This window comes from Aythya fuligula, chromosome Z (genome assembly GCF_009819795.1).
Source record: "Aythya fuligula isolate bAytFul2 chromosome Z, bAytFul2.pri, whole genome shotgun sequence".
NCBI classification, from domain to species: domain Eukaryota; kingdom Metazoa; phylum Chordata; class Aves; order Anseriformes; family Anatidae; genus Aythya; species Aythya fuligula.
The window spans coordinates 84122035-84141213 of record NC_045593.1 but is presented as its reverse complement, the minus strand read 5'-3'; the positions used below and the strand labels follow the sequence as shown (position 1 = coordinate 84141213).

The 19179-nt window shown below is 39.4% G+C and overlaps 1 protein-coding gene across 1 annotated transcript; it reads right to left on the bottom strand.

Moving 5' to 3' along the window:
• Positions 1–9466: 9466 nt before the first annotated feature.
• RFESD (Rieske Fe-S domain containing) lies at positions 9467–12269 on the bottom strand. Its single transcript, XM_032206105.1, has 4 exons — positions 12115–12269; positions 11036–11216; positions 10912–10946; positions 9467–10361 (listed from the first exon to the last, which is right to left on the bottom strand). Exons 1-4 carry the CDS (start codon positions 12190–12192, stop codon positions 10068–10070), a joined length of 588 nt encoding a protein of 195 aa, XP_032061996.1. The 5' UTR covers positions 12193–12269; the 3' UTR covers positions 9467–10067.
• Positions 12270–19179: the final 6910 nt, after the last annotated feature.

Below are 19179 nucleotides of genomic sequence, written 5' to 3'. Positions count from 1 at the left end.
TTAAAATCAAGTTCATAAAGTTATTTCTTAATAGAATATTATAGAGGGTAGCTTGAGGATCTTGAGCATACACCAATTCATATTTACTTTTCTAATTTTAAACTACTATCTTTGAAGCAGCAAAATAAATAATGTTTCCAATATTTTTTTTCTGATCTCAACCAGCAGAAATTTTGCTTTTCCTCTTCCTTTTTTTTTTTTTTTTTTTTTTTTTTTTTTTTTTTTTTTTGTGATAAGTCAGTCATATTTTGTGTGCTTTTAGCTGAAGCAGATGTTCACAGGTAATCTAGGATAAAGACATGCCCAAAGAGCGATCCACTTTGAAAAATCCTTTTCTTTCACAAACTGGTTCTTAATAAACACTACGGTTTAAAGAGAAAAACAGTGCAGAATAGATTTTTTATCTCTCTTAGCCAGATGCCCACATGGAATAAAAATAAAAATTTGTCTCTTCAGAAGATCTATTCAGAAGCCTGTTTGACTTCTGTTAATTAAAAAAGTTTTTTTTTTCTTGCCTTTATGTCAAGTTTTAAAAGTTAAAAGTTTGTTTTTATTTATTGCCTTCATATCGAGGGAGGAGGAAAACACTTCATGTTACAAAAATTGCCAAGAGGAGGGATTACAGAGATGTATGTTCCCATTACATAGTCTTGACTCTCAGAACTGGACATCTAAATTAGTCACCTAAATGAACAACACATATATGAGGCTGAACAAGTAAAACTTGTTGATGTCAGCTGAAAATACTTGCTCACAAAATTAAAGAATGTAAAATGACAAATATCAGTTTATTTTGGTACAAGTAATGAGGATGCTTAAAATTATAAAGGTACTTTATTAATCTAGTATACTGAAAGAAAATACTAGAATGTAAAAGTACCGTCTTAGCTTCACTATTTTATTTTTAACAAGTTTAAAGAAAATTGATGAGTTATACTGCAGTGTAATTAATGAAATTCAAATTCTCATACCTTCAGACAGATTCTGCATTCTTACTTTTTTTTTAGGTAAGTTATTTCAGTTCAAATTCTTTACTGTGAAACATCTTGTGCATCTAGAGGTGAATTTATGCTTGACTTCTTTCTTGATACCGGAAAATGAAACATAATGTTATTTCAACTAGTAAGACAATACGAAGTCCCACAGCTAATCTCAATGGGACAATAGTATCAGATGACTTTGGAAGTGGAAATTGTGTCAGACGCCTGGTTACACTACAATGCAAACAGTTAGTTAGAAGAAGTACAGGAATATCTTAGGTGACTGAATATACCTAAAATTGCGTTTGATGTTTTAGAAGGAAGCCCACTTAGGTAACAGTGTAAATGAAAGCAAAAATTTGCTTCTAAACTCCAGATGATTAAACATAATGGCAAAATGAATATTAAAATATAATAATGAACATTATTACTGGTAGATATAAATGAAAAAGTTAATTATAAAAAAGGAAGCACCAGTAGACTCATGTTAAAATGATACCTCTGTTTTAAATGGAGCTTGTGCTTTTATTTCTTTTTTATTAATTTTCAACTGTAATTTAAGCTTTCCCAGTCCTAGCAGAATCATGTAATGCAAACATATCTGTTTGCTTATTTATTTATTTATTTTTGCTACAGTATCTTTTATCTTCATAATTCTACACTTTTAAGTAGGGTTTTTTACAAGTAAAAGTGCAATTACTCAAGGACAGTAAAGACATTTTGCCAACTACATCCAATTCACCTATTTTATTGCTTTTAACTGTACACTAACTGTTCATCAGACACCTTTCTTTACATCTATTAGGTTTCCAGCCAGGTGACAGCACCTTCTGGCACTCCATACAAGCGGTCTCTTCTCCAAAGACAAACTGCAATTACAGCTGCACAAAGCAGGACCTCTTCCAGTCTTTCTGTAGAGGACAAGTGTTATTCTTACCTCTGTGGCACTCTGAAGAGAAGGAATGCAGAGATGGTATTACGTTGAGGTTTATATTTACAAAGAACTGAAGTCAATTCCATGAGATCATGAGTATTCCTAAGAGGTGGGAGTTGTTCAGAGATGAAAAGACATTTGGGTCATCACCTAATGGTGCAGCTCCAATTTAGCAACTTTTGTATCTACAAACAGTCACTTTCCAGCATTCTCTTTTTGCTTTGTTTTAATTCACTCTTTGATTCCAGATTAAGAAGAAATGTGGGCACTGAGACAGTCTCAATCTGTTCCTAAAGTGATGATGGGGGGGGTTGGGATGTCATCCATGAACAAAGACAATATTCTTGTCTCTATATGTACAATGTTTATTGCACGGTATCACAGCTTAAATGCGTTACATTCATCTTAGATGTGAAAAGTCTCTAGTAACTCTCAAAGACATTTTTCCTTGCTAGGATATGTAAATAGATTTAGGCAATTTGCTTGGAAAAAAAAATCTAATGGGCAATAACTGACTGCACATTTCTCCATTTCTTGACTCCCTGTGTCATTATTCATCCAAGTACAAAGTGGTACTAGAAATCAACTCTGAAGAAAGATGTCATTTCACATAAAAGATCTCTATGTTCTTACATACTCAGAAAAAACAAGAACAATAACAACAAAAAACACCACAGGTCCTCAGTATGTCATTTTAGATATGGGACTGGACCTAAAGTTAATATACACTGTTTATGTTAATTTTTGACTCGTTTGCCAGGAATAATGGTGATCATTATCATTTGATCTTGCTAGAAAATTTTGGTAAGCATTTCAATAAAAACTTCCATAATATAGTGTTACAGTTTGAGACATACACAGAGCAATTAAGGTAAAACAAAGCTCAATTGTTGAGAATATTTGTTATACACCATGAATGGCATGGTGTATAGCCTAGCAGCTAGAGCTTTGTTGACAGAAATAGATTATGTATGTATGTTTGTGTATTAGGCATACATGTATGTACGTATAGCCATGGTTATACATACATATGCCTAATAAGGTACCATGGAGGTCTTATGGTACCTCCTTTTAATCTGAAGAAAAGAAAGCCATCTCCTGAGACTAAAGTAGTAAACCAGTAGTAAAAGTAGTAAACCAGGTACCATGAAGTGTTCTACAAAGATCCCATCTCAGCTGAGTAAGCAGCATGCCTGACTTTCAGAAGGATGCAGCTGCAGTTAATGCTCAGGAGTGTGTGCTCTGAAATTCCACTGGTTTAAAAAAAGATCTTGCAAAGAATGTGTACTGCTTGTTTTGGAAACTCAGTTCCTCCACTTTGAAATTAACCACCTTAAGCTGGTAGGCTGCCTGGCATGCTGCCACCTATTGTTCCGTATTACTGGCTGAAAGGAAGGTTGGAGATGGCTGGTGTGTGAAAGACCTTGGTATTGACTTGTTCGTGGTATTCACTCTTTAATAATAATTACATTGTTCCTGATGCATAGAAATGAAGTTGCAGAAGCCTGTTTTATGTTAAATATTAGGAGTTTGTCAAGATTTCTGGGATGATGCTGTATTCTTTCTTTCAGCTGGAACACATCTGACTAAATAAGCAGCCTAATATTCTCACTGTCACCCTTCCCACCTACAAATGCTTGATAAAGGGATTAGAGGGACCGAAGAGAACACTGTCCTCCCCTGTGATCTACCTGGTAACTAATTTCCCAGCAACACTCCAGCAGGTCCATTAGCAATTACAGCAGGAACCATCTGAATGTAAACTTTTCACCGATTTATGGATTTCACTGTGTTTGGTCTGTGAAGAAGGCACACACAGTCCCCCCGGGGTGCTGACTACACTGCACAGGGGGGAACGCTGAAGAGCCGGGTGCAAGGCAAGCCCAGCAGCTTTCTGGCAACCAGCCTTGTGCATGCAAGAGGTCACTAAAAATGTCATTGCTTAAGTAATGGAAAAGCTAATCATTACAGTAAAAGATCATAAACTGTTGCCCTTTGGGAAGGGCAGCAACTACGTGTTGTTTTCTTATCTAAAATCGCAGGAGAGGGATTTAGGACAGCTCTGGCTTTGTCTCTCTTGAACTTAAAAGAAAACGGGTTTATTTTCCTTGGCTTGAAGGACCTTTTGATTCTTCCTTGTTTCCATTTTGTAATGAGGAGATAGAGGAACACTGGGTAAATGCCAAAGTGACACTTTGTATTATTTTGTTTCATTTTCAGTACTTACACTATTATTTTTTTTTTCCCTAAAGGAATACTTACGGAGACCAAAATTCAGAAACATTCCAAATCTCAATTTCTGCTTCAGTTGTACAGCTATAATGTATGGATAGCATTATTCACCAAGGAATTGACAGTCAAAATTTGAAAAATGTGGAATTATTACTGCAGATAAGTTTGATATATGGAAAAGCTTAGTTGTCCAGATTAACAACCTCATAGCCAAATCTTCACTAATTAAATATAGATGCTGTATGGAAATGCTAAAACATCAGTGAATTGTGAGAAATGCAAACAGTTACCTGACTTTTTATTTTTATTTATTTTTCACTCTGGGATCATACAGTGGACAAAACAATTGCTACTTCAAATGTTAAGTAGATAGGAGATGTACCATGTTGCTGTAATGATCCCTTAATGGATAAATTCATAATTCACCTGAGTTTAGACAACTCATCTTGTTTAGAAAACAAGAGTTAGGAACAGCTGAGGAGACTGGGGCTGTTTAGTCTGGAGAAGAGGAGGCTGAGGGGAGACCTCATTGCGCTTCCCACCTCCCTGCAAGGAGGCTGCAGCGCAGAGGCAGTCGGTCTCTTTTCTCAGGTGACAAGAGAGAGGCCATGAGGAAAGGCTCTCGATTTGGGGCAGGCTGTGCTCGGGTCAGGTATTGGGAAGAATTTCTTCATGGAGGGTGTGGTCGAGCACTGGAGCAGCCTGCCCAGTTAGGTGGTGGAGTCCCAGTCCCTGCAGCTATTTAAGAGATGTGTGGGCACGGCACTAAGGGACATGGTTTAGTGATGGGGACTCAGTAGGCCAGGTGGATGGTCGGGCTTGATGATCTTGAAGGCCTTTTCCAGCCTAGATCATTCTAGAAGGGAAGGAACATTACTGCAGATATAACACACCACCCATGAAAATGAATTACTATGTGGGGAACTGGTACAAGGATCTGAAGTCCCAAACCCAAATCTTCTCTGTTGTACCCATTTTTGCACAGTGCTGTTGTGTTTATGGGATTCCAAACTGTGTCCAAGGTACTTCACTTTACATCCTCTTACTAATGGTCATGGGCACATGAGGCAAAGTTTGAGGAAAAGTAAAACAGAAACAGCCAAATGAGGCAACATTATTGACTTACTATACTTTACTGTTATGACTGTTCTCAAAAACAATTTTTCCATTCTGGACTTAACTTAAAAAATGCATTCTATCCACCATTCGTTGAAAAGACTTTGGGAAAAAAAAAAAAAAAAAAAAAAAAAAAGCCATCCCATCATCAATCTTCTTGGCAAATCCCTTTTTTGATCCTTTTTGGATCCAACACTAGCTCTCTGTGCTTTTCCTCTACCTCAGAGGAGAACTGTGTAAGATTTATTAATTGGATTTGCTTTAGTATGTTATACCATTTGTCTCTTAGGACAAGAAGCCAGGCTTCTACATAACAACTGAAAAAAATATGAGAAATTAAATCTCCTGTGAACAAGTTGTTGAAGTTATTTGCATGAAAAACAGCAACATGCAAGAACCACCTCCTTCCCCTTTCCTAGGCAGAATACGAATATAAAGTTAAAAAAAATAATAAAAAAAAAATCTGTATGCAAAGCAGGTAATACATGGAGAAATGGAAATCCCTCAGCCTGCATAATCCACCAATAAGTGCAGGAATTTGTCAAGTTATCCGGAAAGAAAAGGTTTGGGCTAGGAGGAAGGTATCAGAAGGGATAAGAGCATCCTTATAAGTCAGCAAAGAAGAATCTTGTAAAAGACATTCAAAGAAATAGATAACTGCTGTCAAAGATCACATTGTCCAAGCTACAGAAGTGAAACCCAGTGTGATTAGAGATGAAGACAGAGAAGTACATATTTTTAATTACCAGTATTTTTTCTCTACTGTTAAGATATCTCTAATATGTATGTCCTTACATTGATCAGCAATCAGTTATTTAAAAAGCAACAGAAAAAAATAACAAAGAATTTAATATTACATTATTTTGGTTAACATCAGGCATTGTTTCAGCTTAGCACCTGCTGGAGTATCTAAACTGGCAATGAAAATTCCAGGCCACAAACACCTGCATCTCATAACAGATATTGAGCTTCAGGTTTTCTTTGGATGCTGAGTCTCATTAAAAATATGGTGAGCAGTGGAAGGTGACATGGCCTCCTGGGATGTGCGCTGCATCTCGAGCATCTGCAGCTTTTTAACTTCAGACGCAGGTGGCATTCTCCTGGGTGCTGAGACTGCAGTGCTAGGAACACTGTGGGACATACAACCAGGCCAGGGGAAGGCAACCACTGCACTGCTCCTCCTTTTCTGGGCCAAACTGCAGCTCTAAAAGTATGTCATTTTCCCCACAGCAATTTGCACTAAATAAGCATGCTGTTTTTTTCAGGATATTCAGAATATGCCCTGGTAAAAATACACTTCTTATTCTAATGCAGAGAGAATGTACACACGTGTCTTGAATATTATCAGCAAGCAAGGCAGAAGTAATAACTTCTATTAAACAACATATATGTGTGCGTGTGTGTGTGTGCATATATAAAGCATCACACTCCCTGATGCCTCTCATGCTCTTTATCCCCTCACCCTGAGTGCAGTGCCATTTAACCACTGGCTGAGCTGACTGAACTTGCTGACCCAGCAGAAAACCATTTGCTGTTTTTTTTTTTGCCAAGGACCCTCACAGGTACCATAGCTAAGGGTGGCTCAGAGACCTCACCCCACCGGCTGCTCAGTCTCCCCCTCCTTTTTGCCTCGGACACTCTGTCCCTCACACTGACTCCAGTCCACTGAAACAGTGGCACTGAGAGCAAAAGGCGATCTCGGCACACGTGTCCCGTTTTCCTACACAAAACAACAGGCTCAGGCACCTCTTCATCAATATTATTTCCATTCCCTGCCTCCAAGAACCTTCAAAAACACTTACCAAGCCAAGTGGGCAGGCAGATGGGATGCTTGGGAACTGGTGAGAGCTGGCTCTTTAAACCTACGTCTGTATGATAGCAGAGGTAGTAACAGGAATTACTTTTCCTGGACAGAGCAGAAACTACAGCTGTAAACTTGAGAGTGCATTTCATTCCAAAATTGAGCATGAAAAGAGGGAACTGTGCAATGCTATTAAAAGGGCTTTGGCAGTGAAAATATGGTTTTAAAATTGTTGTTCATCCTAGAAATTTTTTTGTGTATGTTCTCCAGTCCTGCAAGAACTGCTCTCACCAGTGTATGCACTTCACAAACTGCACATAAGGAGTACATTCATAAGCTTCTAAATCCCGACTTTACTATCAATTTTTACATTGAAACAGTACCTTATTTAAAGTACAGTGCCAAATGAAGCCAACAGGACATGACATAACAAGGTATTACATGTAGAAAGGAAAAATTAAGCCACCCATCCTTACAGGTACTACTGTCTAATTAAGGTTTATGGTACATTATGTTATTAATTAAGGTTTATGGTACATGAGGTTGAGGCTTAAGCTACTATGACTGCTGTCATGGTAGTGTAAACATCAAAACCCTGCTAGATCCCTGATAGAATAAATAAATAAATGTTTATTCCATTCAAGCTGCTTTTGAAAACAGCTCACAGAGCTGGATCATCTCACAGGCTCGTCATGAAAATTTTCAAGCCAAAGCACAAAATATATTTCTCTTTTCTTTGTGAGACAGATTAATGATAGGAAATCAATGCAGGGATGCAGTTCTGAACAATGCTTAGGCAAGACTGTGAGCTACTTGCTGTTGCATCTGAACATTTAAGGTCTACACATTTTTAGTCTTTGGTAATACCATAAAAGTTGTTATCATTAATATATCCATAATTTCTTTCTACTGGAAAAAAAAAAAAAAAAAAAAAAAAAAGTAAAAATAATATCTAAGCAATCACATGAATCAGTGAAAGTGTATCTGAAAGTCTTAACATATTTTTCTTTTACATGATGTGTGTCTTTCAATAGTACATGGTACCAATGTTTAAGTTTCATAACAGGTGAAACTAGTTGGGTGAAAATGGAGGAAAGGGAAGAAAAATTCTGTCCCCTCTTTATGTGGCCAAGCCAGTGTACAGTGATGTATCTTCCACGTCCTTTGGCATAGCAGTTGTATCACTGTACCACCAACCTCACCTTCCTACTACCTACACTTCAAGAAGAGTAAGAAGTTTATGTGTTCCTTTAAAACAGAAAAAAGAAAACACACGCATACACATAAAAACCAACAACAAATACAACAACAACAGAATCCAGACTGAAGAACTGGTCAGTAAATAACAGAAGCTTCTAGCAGCTGATCAGCTCTGATTGACCTGACAGAAGGTAAGCACTTACATCTGATCTAGTCAGCGCTTACATATGATCTAGTCAGCACAGCCTGATTTAATGGCCAGTGAGAGGAGGAGGAAGAACATGTATCAGTGCTGCACTCCTTCTAAAACACAAAGCTGACACAGGTCAGATCAACAGCACCTTGAAGGTGCTCCCCTATTGACCATGCAAACAACATAAGGAGACATGACCAGAAGCAGATGCCTAAGTTTAAATAGGATGAATCCATCACACCGTGACATAAATTGAGAATGTGTTCTGCTTCTTTCATTGTGTTCAATCAGGCACAAATGTCTTTCTCTGACAGTTCCCTACACCTCCCTAATTTTAAATACATTGACATGAACAATGATGTTGACACAGACTTCCTTATCCTCCCCATACACTAAAAGCCAGATAACCTACTGCACATGAGAGAAACTTACAGTAAAGAGCAAATAGCTTGAAACTGAACCCATGTAAGACAGAACTTCTGCAAACAGCCAACAAATCAACAGAAAAGGCAACATGAAAAATTACAGGCAGGCTGCAGTCACATTACTAGATGGACTGACAGGTCAGGAGCCTGGGGCTGATGTTAACCTTCACGCAGTATTCCTGTAACTGAAGGGAAGGTCTCTGAGCTCTGTGCTCTGGGTAAGAAAATCCACCGAGTCCCAGAACACAGACTGCTCTTCATGCAGCACAACACAGGGTGTGCTGGGAGCAGGGTTATCAGGGCAGATCTAATGTTATCCAGGGAACTCAAATGCAGAAACCTAACTTTTGGCTCTAAATAGAAAGCACACCCTTTATAGTGAATATATAATGTTGTTTTTTAAAATAAATAAAAACAAATAAACAAGAACTATGCAAACTATGCATGTCTTTTTTTTTTTTTTTTTTTTTTTTTTTTTTTTTTAACCCAACAGTTTCTTTCTCATCCAACAACAGAATCAGGAAGAACAAGTTATACATGACAAATATGTGTCACATTATTTGATGAACTACCAGAAGAGTTCAATGAGGAGTAGGAGAATAAATGCTACTACATACTACAGAATCTGGTAGCAATACACAAGTGGGCATTAAAAAGCACATTAAAATACGCTCAAGTGTTGTCCTCCTCCTTGTGAAAATGTGGATTTGGATTTTTAAACATCCACAGATTGCTCAAATATCTAAAACGTTAAAATTTTCTCTGTCATTTATACAGAAGGCATTGTAAGCATAAACTGTTAAATATATAAACATAACCTTTACTCCAGACTATTTACCTTAAACAATGTTTCATAAATGTTTCATAAGTAATAAATTACACTATATCCCCTCTTGAAAATTAAAATAATTATAGCAATACAGAATTTATAAGATATAAAGTATGATATACACTCTGCTCTAAGTCTTTTTGAAATTCAAGAGAAAAAAAAAATCAATGGCACAGGCCATGTCATATCCCCAACTAAGTAGAGCTTCTTATCTTACTAATTTCTACATTATTGAATGCAGAATATAAACATCAGAATTTAATCTTGGAACAGTCTTTACAGCCATGTTACATTTTTATTTAATTACAATGATTCTTCATAGGGACATTCACCAGCATTTTGTTTTCTAGCTACAATTTACTCTGCTGCCTGTGAGTTGCTTTTTTTTTTCAAAGCTAAATCACCATTATTTTTGTATTTGTCAGCAAAATAATCAGAGTCAAAGCTTACAGACAAATCTGGAGGACTCACATAAACGTTGCCATTGTTTACTGTAACTTTGTGAATCCTTTGTTTTACTCCTTTTGACTGCCACCGAGGTGTTGGTGATGGCTCCAAAGGGTTTATTCCTTCATATAATCCTTCTCCTGTTTCCAAAGTAATTACGTACTTATGCCAAGGACAAACAATACATGGTTGACCATCAATATCCTAAAAAGAGGAAAAAATAAAGAAAAATTATGTAATTGTATTCTGACTCTTCTCCTTTAAGAATCTCCAGGCCAAAAAATATGTCTGGTGATTCATGTCTATTCACGATTCATGTCTATCTGCATGTCTATTCTGGTAGGAACAAAAATTTCTGCTTCTAAGAGCACCATATTACAGTAGCAAACTGGACTAGCAATCTGTTTGGTGCTGGAGCCCTTTACTCAACAGTGAACAACACCAGGTTTTCCTTGCAACTTTTGTAATACTGCTGCTAATCATAATATTCTACCATTATGGGATGCATTTACACAGCAAAGGGAATCAGATTCTCACTCTATTTCTCATCTCACCATTTAAGTCTCCCAAGATTAAAACAAACAAATAAAAAACAAACCAAGCAAAAAAAAAATGTAAAAAGTGTGATAGGAAGCATTATTTTTACTTAAATATCATTTTCTTTCAATGTTATGTTCAGTCAAAAGTTTTCAGAGAAAATGCATTTGAGATTTCAAAAGACTCTATGCACATGCATATTACTTTGCTTACATACCTCTATTTCTCCAAGATTTAAAGGGCCTCCTTCATCTGAAACATGGAAGAATAAAATATTAATTCATTCAGCATATGTTATGTTTAATTTTAGCAATGTTAAGAAGAACGAGCAAATATCTTACGGTAGCAGCGAGAGTCCAAAGCATGAAATTTCCCTTCATGGTAGAAAACAACAACTTCTCTGCCATTGACTTTGGCAGTTATTCTTTGGGAGTTTTTTATGTCGTCTTCTTTTCCAACTAGTACAAGACCATCCGGTTCTGCTTCAACTGTTCCTTTGCTTGAGCTGTGTAAAACCACATCCTTAAAACACACAAAAAATAATTCAAAAAGGCAGCTTATGAAGCAGTCCATGTTTGGATTTCTACATCTGGAATGGATGTCCCAGTCTCAGAGAAAGCCACAGCTCATTTAACACATGAGATGAAAGGAACAGAAGTTTTAGTAAAAGATTAACAATATGCACTTGAAGCAAAGCACAGGAGTTTGGTGATAATGTTTCACCAACATGTTCACTACCAGAAGCAGAACTGCGAACACCAACTGTTGCAAACCTCATACCTGAGGCTGAGACAAGATAAATTCCAAATCATTGCTTATTTAGTCGATACTGTAGTCACTATCTCCCCTAAAGCAAACAAATCTAGTAATGCTGATTTTAAAATATTTAATCATTTAGCTATGCAATGTGTAAGCAGTAGCATTTACAAGTAAATCTGATTTTCTTTAAACAATACAATGTCTAGAAATACAAACCTATCTAGGTTGACAAAAAAGTTAAAATATCATCTGCAAAAGGAAAAAAAAAAAAAGAAAAAAAAAAAAAAGTTTATTTGTGAAGCTATAATAAAATGGGCTTTTTAGCAGATATGTTTTGCCTTTCCCTTCTTCTCTTTACATATTTCAGATGTCTAAGAGCCTCTCCCTCTCTCAGGAGAGGACATGAGGCAGTTTTCCTCTTTTATCACAAAACCTGTCCTCCTATAAAATTTGCTTACAATTAGCTACTGTGTTCCAGTCACCTCAGAAGTCCTAGTGCCACAATATTACCCTCAATTCCACAGAAGATCAGCCTAAAAAAAGCTGTTGCACACACTGAGAACAAAGAGGAACCACATACATACAGATTCCAGTTGCAAAGAGGGTTAAGAGCTACAAAGAGCAGTGCAACTTATCAGGCACGCAGCAAGCCGTACAGTACCTTAGATCCACACCAGATTACAACAGAGATGAGAAAGCAGATGAGGAAATGAATGCTCAGAATAATGAGGTCCAACATTGGCTCTCTTCAGTGTTCCTATCACAACTAGGCCTGCTTTGTTCGCATAGGTAACAGCATTTATCAAAGTGCTTCTTTACATAAAGACGTAAGCCAGTGGGACTGGCCCCAATAGCACAAAAAGGCAGGCTTTATGAAGGCTCAGCATGGCAGAGGAGAGAGCTCTGCGAAGACTGATAAGGACTGGGGATGAGCTGGGGCTGTCCTGATAACAGAAGATCAGAGCTCAGAGTTCCTCTTGCTGCATTTCCCCTTGTAAGCAATGCTGCACCACCGCCTGCTCCAAGTGGGACACGTCAAACTGAAACCCTGCGCAGAAGTCACGTCTTATGTCACGTAGTGTGTTCTGTGTGTACGCAGCCTCAGCAACTGCGTATTTCCTAATAACCGCTATGCTGGGAAGACTGGCATAAATAACAGTGTGGCACTGGCAAGGCCAGTTATTATTTGCTTTGTGCATAATGAAATGCAACTACCAATTCCTTGCATTCCAGTCACAGGAATTTCTACCAAGCCTTTCCTAGAAAGTGAAGTATCACAGTTGTCAGAGTCACAGTAGCATCCAATAAGGCATTTGCATTTACCTTATTTTCCTTAGAAAATAAGCATGGTGTGTAGCAACTTAACCATGAGAACTAGAATACGATATTCTTAATTTTTACTATCAGGATTTTTTGGGGCTGACTGCATATAAGCCTTCCAAACTGATCTAAACCTTAAAATACAGGTGCATGTAGTTAAGCACACTCTTGTGAGGACGCTTATAAAAACACACACATGCACACACACTTATACATACATAAACACACATATATATATCCATCTCCAGACTTGTATTAAAGTAACACATAGTAGTTTGTTTAGTGGTGATGTTTCTACAGCCATCCTGGATTTCAAACACCAAAAAAAGCCAGTCAAATCAGCCTGAAACCTGGCTCAGACTGCCAGTATCTTGTAGACCCTGCGCTAAGTGCCTGGAGTCAGCAATCAGTAGCCAACTGCTCCACTCCACAGGCCAGCTCCAATGTAAACCCCTCTGTGCTTATCTGCAGCCACCTGCAGACCAGGGACTGACCATCAGGACTGAGCCCTCGGGGCAGCGTATGCCTGGTAATGCAGTACAGAGCTTGCCAAACACGTGCTGACAGACAATTTTCTCCCCTCTGTAAAGCCACGTGGAAAAGGCCTCTGCAGCTCGATCCTCTCAGAAGCCTTCCATTGGCTGTGAGGTGGGGACGTGCCTGCAGAGCACCAACAGAAGGCGGCAGATTTCAGCCTGAAGCACTCGGAAAGCCCGCGTGGAGGCAGCTTTTTGCCTACAGGAGCCTGCCTGGCTTGTGTCCCTTGGCCTGAGCCCAGCCCCAGGCCTAGCTGCAGGGCAGTGTGCCAGCCAGCAGGACTGCAGCTCCTGGCAGTGCCCCGAGCGTGATGCCAGCTTCCCGCTGGGCCCCATGCCAGCAGGAGCGGGCTGGCTGAGGCATTAGGGGGATTAATACTGTCTTGGGGATCATGTTAATCACCTGCTGCAAGGATGTGTTAGACAGGGGTAGCAACGAGCTGAGGTATGAGGTATGCAACCTCACAACCCACAGTTTAATCATAGACTCATGGGATCAGAGAACGGTTGGGGTTGGAAGGGACCTTCAAGCCCACCCATTTCCAACCCCCTGCCATGGGCAGGGACATCTCCCACTAGATCAGGTTGCCCAGGGCCTCATCCAACCCTGTCAAGCATTAATGATTGACACCCCATCAGAACAACAACTGTGCTCCAGTAAGGAGATAAAATTCCCAGTAGTCAGGTGGATAGGAGCAAGTCAAAAGAACCCGGTGATGTCCCAGTGGATATTTGCAACCTGACCAACGCAGCCGATCAGAAATCCCTGCAGCAGACAGCTGGTGCGTGGGGATTCAGGAAGTTCTGGGGCTCTAGCTCAACCCCTGCATGACATGCTGAAGATATCAGTACAGCAGTAGTGGTGTGAGCAGGCTGGAGAACCTCTCAGCAGCTTAGAGAAGTAATGGCCTATGAGTTGTTAGGACCCCTACACGATTGAAACCCCTTTGCACTGCCAGTCATGGTAGGGGATCCAGGAGCATGGTGAGGCCTGTGACAGCAGGTAAGACAGGGTCAAGGAGAATGGCCCATGGAGTTCAGTTCAAAGCCACGGCAGGCAGCACAGAGTGTTTGAGAAGTGCTGCTTAGAACATATCTAGCCTTAGTGGATACAAAGAACGTCATCCAGAACAGGAAGGAACATTTAAAACTACCCCTCTGTGTTTTAAAGCCCACTTTGGAAGGACAACCCTTTCCTGCTGGTTGGCCCTCAAATGGCCATGCAACCATAAGCTTTACCCCAGGGCACAGGGTGAGGGAAGTCTGAAAGAAGGGAAACTCAATGAAGATGTTCAGGAGATCGGGATCCTAACTGTCCAATAAAGGAAGCCCCCATATTTAATCCTCAGCAGCACAACAGAGTGTCATTCATAGATAAGTGGCTAGAACACATGCTGCCGTATCAGTCAAGGATTGAAAGTCCTGTCACGTGAGCTGAGGGATCTGCTCAATTAGCCAAGTTGCAAGCTGTTTAAATGGCTCTGGAAGCAGAAGCTAAAGTGACTTACACCAATTCCTATGAAGCCTGGGCAGGAGTCACTGAAGAAATGGAAGGAAAATAATTTGCAAGTTAATAACTGAGATATTTGGGGGAAAGGAATATGGCACACAGAAACCAGACCCATTGCAATGGGAGACGTGGATCAGAGGAATTCTGATCCAGTGTATGTCTGGAATAACAAGACTGATAAGCATGCCAGGGCCCAGTACCCAAGACCAGTCTCTTTGTTTTGTTTTCCAGGCTCATGAACATTATGTGAGAACACTCCAAGTGCCTACACTGTAGTGGAGTGCACCTAAGGCATTATCCTATTTTTTTGTAATAATTTGACTTTTCTTTGTATTTATAATTTTACATGTGTCTTGCTTTTAGAACAGGAGAACCCTGAACATATACTGTCTCTCTTTGTTAATATGAAATATTTATTTTAAAATTTATTTTAAAATTTAAAGTCTTTGGCTCATGTTATCTTGAATCAAGAAAATGGTGTGTTTTACAGTTATATGTGTCTTTCCGATGTTTCCTGTAACAAAAGCAGGCTGGAAGGAAAAATTATTAAATTGTCATAGAATCATTGATTCATAGAATGGTTTGGGTTGGAAGGAACCTTACAGACTACCCAGTTCCAATCCCCTGCCATGACAGGGACACCTCCCACCAGATCAGGTTGCTCAAAGCCTGGCCTTGAGCTCCTCAAATGCTGGTTATGTACCCACTCACCTTCTCAAGGTGTGACGGGATTACATCTATTAGGTGTCCCACTGGAAGCACCTCCTAACTCTTCTTGGAGAGAGAAATCAGCCAGTTGGTGCATGGGCTTCCTGTGAAGCCCTGAATCACTATGTGTCACTGATGTTCCCCGTGCTCACATTCCCAATAGACTAAATGCCTCACCTTGCCTGAATATTTCCAGAAAAGGACAGGAGCTAGGAAAGGAATACAGGTGTGAAACAATGCTCAGTTATGTGTGGAACTCCAGCATTATGCATGTCAGTAAAGACACTGGGTCCAGATGGGAATATGCATTTATTTTTTCTCTTGTGTTATACTGCAAATGGTTCAATACCTTATAACAAAATTAAGGACTGCTCATCGCCAAACCACCATCCTTACCATATGCTGAAAGATACAGTGAACTTGCAGGATTTAGTAAACAATTTTGCTTGTAAGAGCCCAGGCAGCACAGGCGCCTGCCTGTACGGTGGGATGGTTACTTACGCATTCAGAAGTACATTATGGCATGGGCTGGCCAATTTTTTACCCAGGCACATTCAACCTCCAGACCCTCTAGTGGAAAGATCAAAACACATACGTATCTTGAATCCTATTTCTGAATCACAGTGTAATTGTACTTGAATCTGCCACTGCAATTCAATGGGCAATGCCACAATCAATGCAGTTTGGGCCTTGCAAGAAGAGGCATCAGGAGTATCAAAAGTAGTGCTCCAAAATTAGATGGCATTGGATATGCCATCTCTCAAGGTAGCGTGTGTGTATTGATAAATACAACCCGCTGTACTTATGCTGCTCAATCTGGTCATATCTCCATTGACATTTCTGTTCTAAGAGAATATTTAAAAACCTCCCACGAAATGGGAGAAAACAGACAGAACGCAGACATATGGGGACAGTCACTCAATGTCGGAGGTTGGTTCAGGAGTATTCTGAGGCCAATTTTGAACCGGATCATTTTGGTCTTACCGATCATAGTTTATACATTAGCAAAACTGTCTTTATATTGTCTGACATTGAGCTGTAAATGCACATTACTACCCACCAACAAACTTTTGGCAATGCACAGCACAGAAGTCACAGGTTTTTAAAGGTAATAACCCTTGTACATGTGCATGTGTGATGGTGTCAAGGGGTGGAGTGACAGGTGATGCACATGCAAGAGCTGGATGTCATAGACCATCAAGGAGGTACTCAAGGGGCAGAATTCCTGGGTATGGCATGGCTTGGTTCACTGGATGGAGTAGTTCTGACATAGCTGCAGCTATGGCAGGCTGCAGCCCCATGGTCTCCTCCACCTTGTGAGTCTCTGATGACACCATACACTCACACAGAGATAAAGGGAACGAAGGAATGTGAGTGTTAAATAAACACAAGGACAAGGAGGTGCAAGACACCACCTGGGCAGAGCTCATCACCAGTACCAGACTGGCATTTAGTTGGTTTGAGAGGACTGAGCATGGGGCTAAGTGAAGGTCTAAAAGAAGGACCCCCCTGCTAGCTGTGGTGCCAGCAGCCATGGAAGGCAAGATTCAACCCAGCACATCCTGAGCATGGTGAGGACATTCCAGAGAAACCTCGACCAGAGGGGAGGCTCAGGGGACATGGGTGAGAGTGATAATCCATGCATCCGTGTTGCTTGCAGACAGGCATTGAAGAACTGGCCAGCTGTATCTACCTGTCAAGCTGCAGTAGAGAAAAATATTTTATTTTTTTTTTCCCTTCCTGTTCTTACTTGATTTACATTTCCCATGAGTGATTGATTAATCCCAGAATGAGAAAGCAATCGCAGACACCCCTCTACTGGTGTGTCAGTCATAGTCTGCTCTCATGGGAAGTTTTTTTTTTAGTTCTTAAGGTCTGCTGCAGTATGCATGGATTTGTGCTCTCAGTAATGTTACCAACACCTTGAATGAGGAAGGTCAGGTGAGGGCAAGGCTCCTTCCTACTTGTGCAGGGTCTCACTGGGTCTTCAGCCAGGGCTTTTTCTTGATTATTCTAGGTCACAAACATGCACTCTTTCAATGACACAGCACTTGAGGCTCCTTATATCCACACTCTGTCACTAGGCATCACCAACCTATCCAACAACACCGAGCTTTTTTTTTTTTTTTTCCTATACATGTACGTTTCTCTCTTTTCTATGGGTATCTTGTCTTGTTTCAAAAAGTGTCTCTTGGTAGGTATTTGTGTTGAACCACATTTACTTGTAAAGGTACCAGATTCTGACAGGTAGTGGCAGCAGCTGAAACTCAAGCTTCCTCTAACAAAGTTAAGACTGACTTTTCACAGAAAAAGACATCATTCTGAAAACAGGTACTTTGTGTGGTATTTTTACAAAACATCATTACAATAATTCATGCTAACTTGCAATTACTGTTGATGGCAAGGAGTTATTATAAAGACTGTAAAGCTGGAAGGGTGGTATGTAAATGGGACTCAACTTTGTTCACTGAAAGAAAAAAAAAAAAAGAAAAAAAAAAAAAAAAAAGTGGCAAATCACAACCCAGCAGGCAGAAAAGAAGGGCGGTAAAGAGTGTCAAGGAAGCATTTGGTTGAACTCTTACCTAGAGCAGGATCACACGTACCTTACCCATTCTTGACAACTATTTTCAACTTACTTGTAATAAATTCCAGTGTCAGTTTTGATAGCCTCTCCAGACAGTCTCTTTTTATGCTTAACCATTCTTACATTATTTTCCCCAAATACCACATCAGAACAGCCATGCCTGAAAAACAAAGGCATCTTTTTCTGTTCTTGGTGACAGCAGTTTGTTGTGCTTTTATGTGACCCTATTATTATCTGGGGACTTATCAAGGTTTCTCTGAAGTCTGAAACAAACCTAGCACAACTCATAGTCCCTTGTTTATATTATATACCTTTGAATGCTCTCATCTGGTTACATCTTTCTTAAAATACAAAGCCACAAACGAAGGATATCTTGAGGATTCATTAGTATTGAGAAGAAAAAAATAATTACCTTGTGTCTTGCATATAACATTGTTTTAAATCATCCAAGAACATCCTTTGTTTCTTTTGTCATCACATCATACTGTTGATTCATACTCTTCTCCTTTTTCACTAACATCTCCACACTTTTTTTTTGTTCCTGAAGAAATTGCACCCTAGACAGGTTGCAACCTAGACAACAACCTAGTTTACCTAGAATCTATTTCTACAATTTGCTTAAAAAGATATAATAAACGTCATTGCCTAATTGCATGCATTTTTTCTCACTTATTTGGCAAGCTATTCTGACAAAGAATACAGATGATTATTTTCATGATTTGATGGCATATCCAACATTGGCAGTCTCCTACCTCTGCAATGACTTCTAGGAACTTGTAGTTACAAAAATAATTCCCATTGTTATTCTTCAGAACACTGGTACCTCACCTGCTTTTTGTTTGTCTGTTAGTTTTCAGGATATCATGACGCTCTGTTGACCTGAGTATATCTGAAAACATGCTTGACTGCATTGTTATTCCAGCCCTTCTTCTCCCTTTCAATCCCCAGTTTCTCATTATTTACTACTGACATTATGTCTTATTATCTCTATTTTTATGTATTTATCGTCATTGCATTGTATGACTTGTTTAGAGTGATTGAGAAAGGTGTTTTTCCAGTTAGTTTGCC

Coding starts and splice junctions, on each gene's coding strand:
- RFESD (XM_032206105.1), bottom strand. CDS start 12,192: ATGTTGGACCTCATTATTCTGAGCATTCATTTCCTCATCTGCTTTCTC. Junction 11,217..12,114: donor TAATCTGGTGTGGATCTAAG/GTACTGTACGGC, acceptor GTGTGTTTTAAG/GATGTGGTTTTACACAGCTC. Junction 10,362..10,911: donor TAAATCTTGGAGAAATAGAG/GTATGTAAGCAA, acceptor TCCTCTTTTTAG/GATATTGATGGTCAACCATG.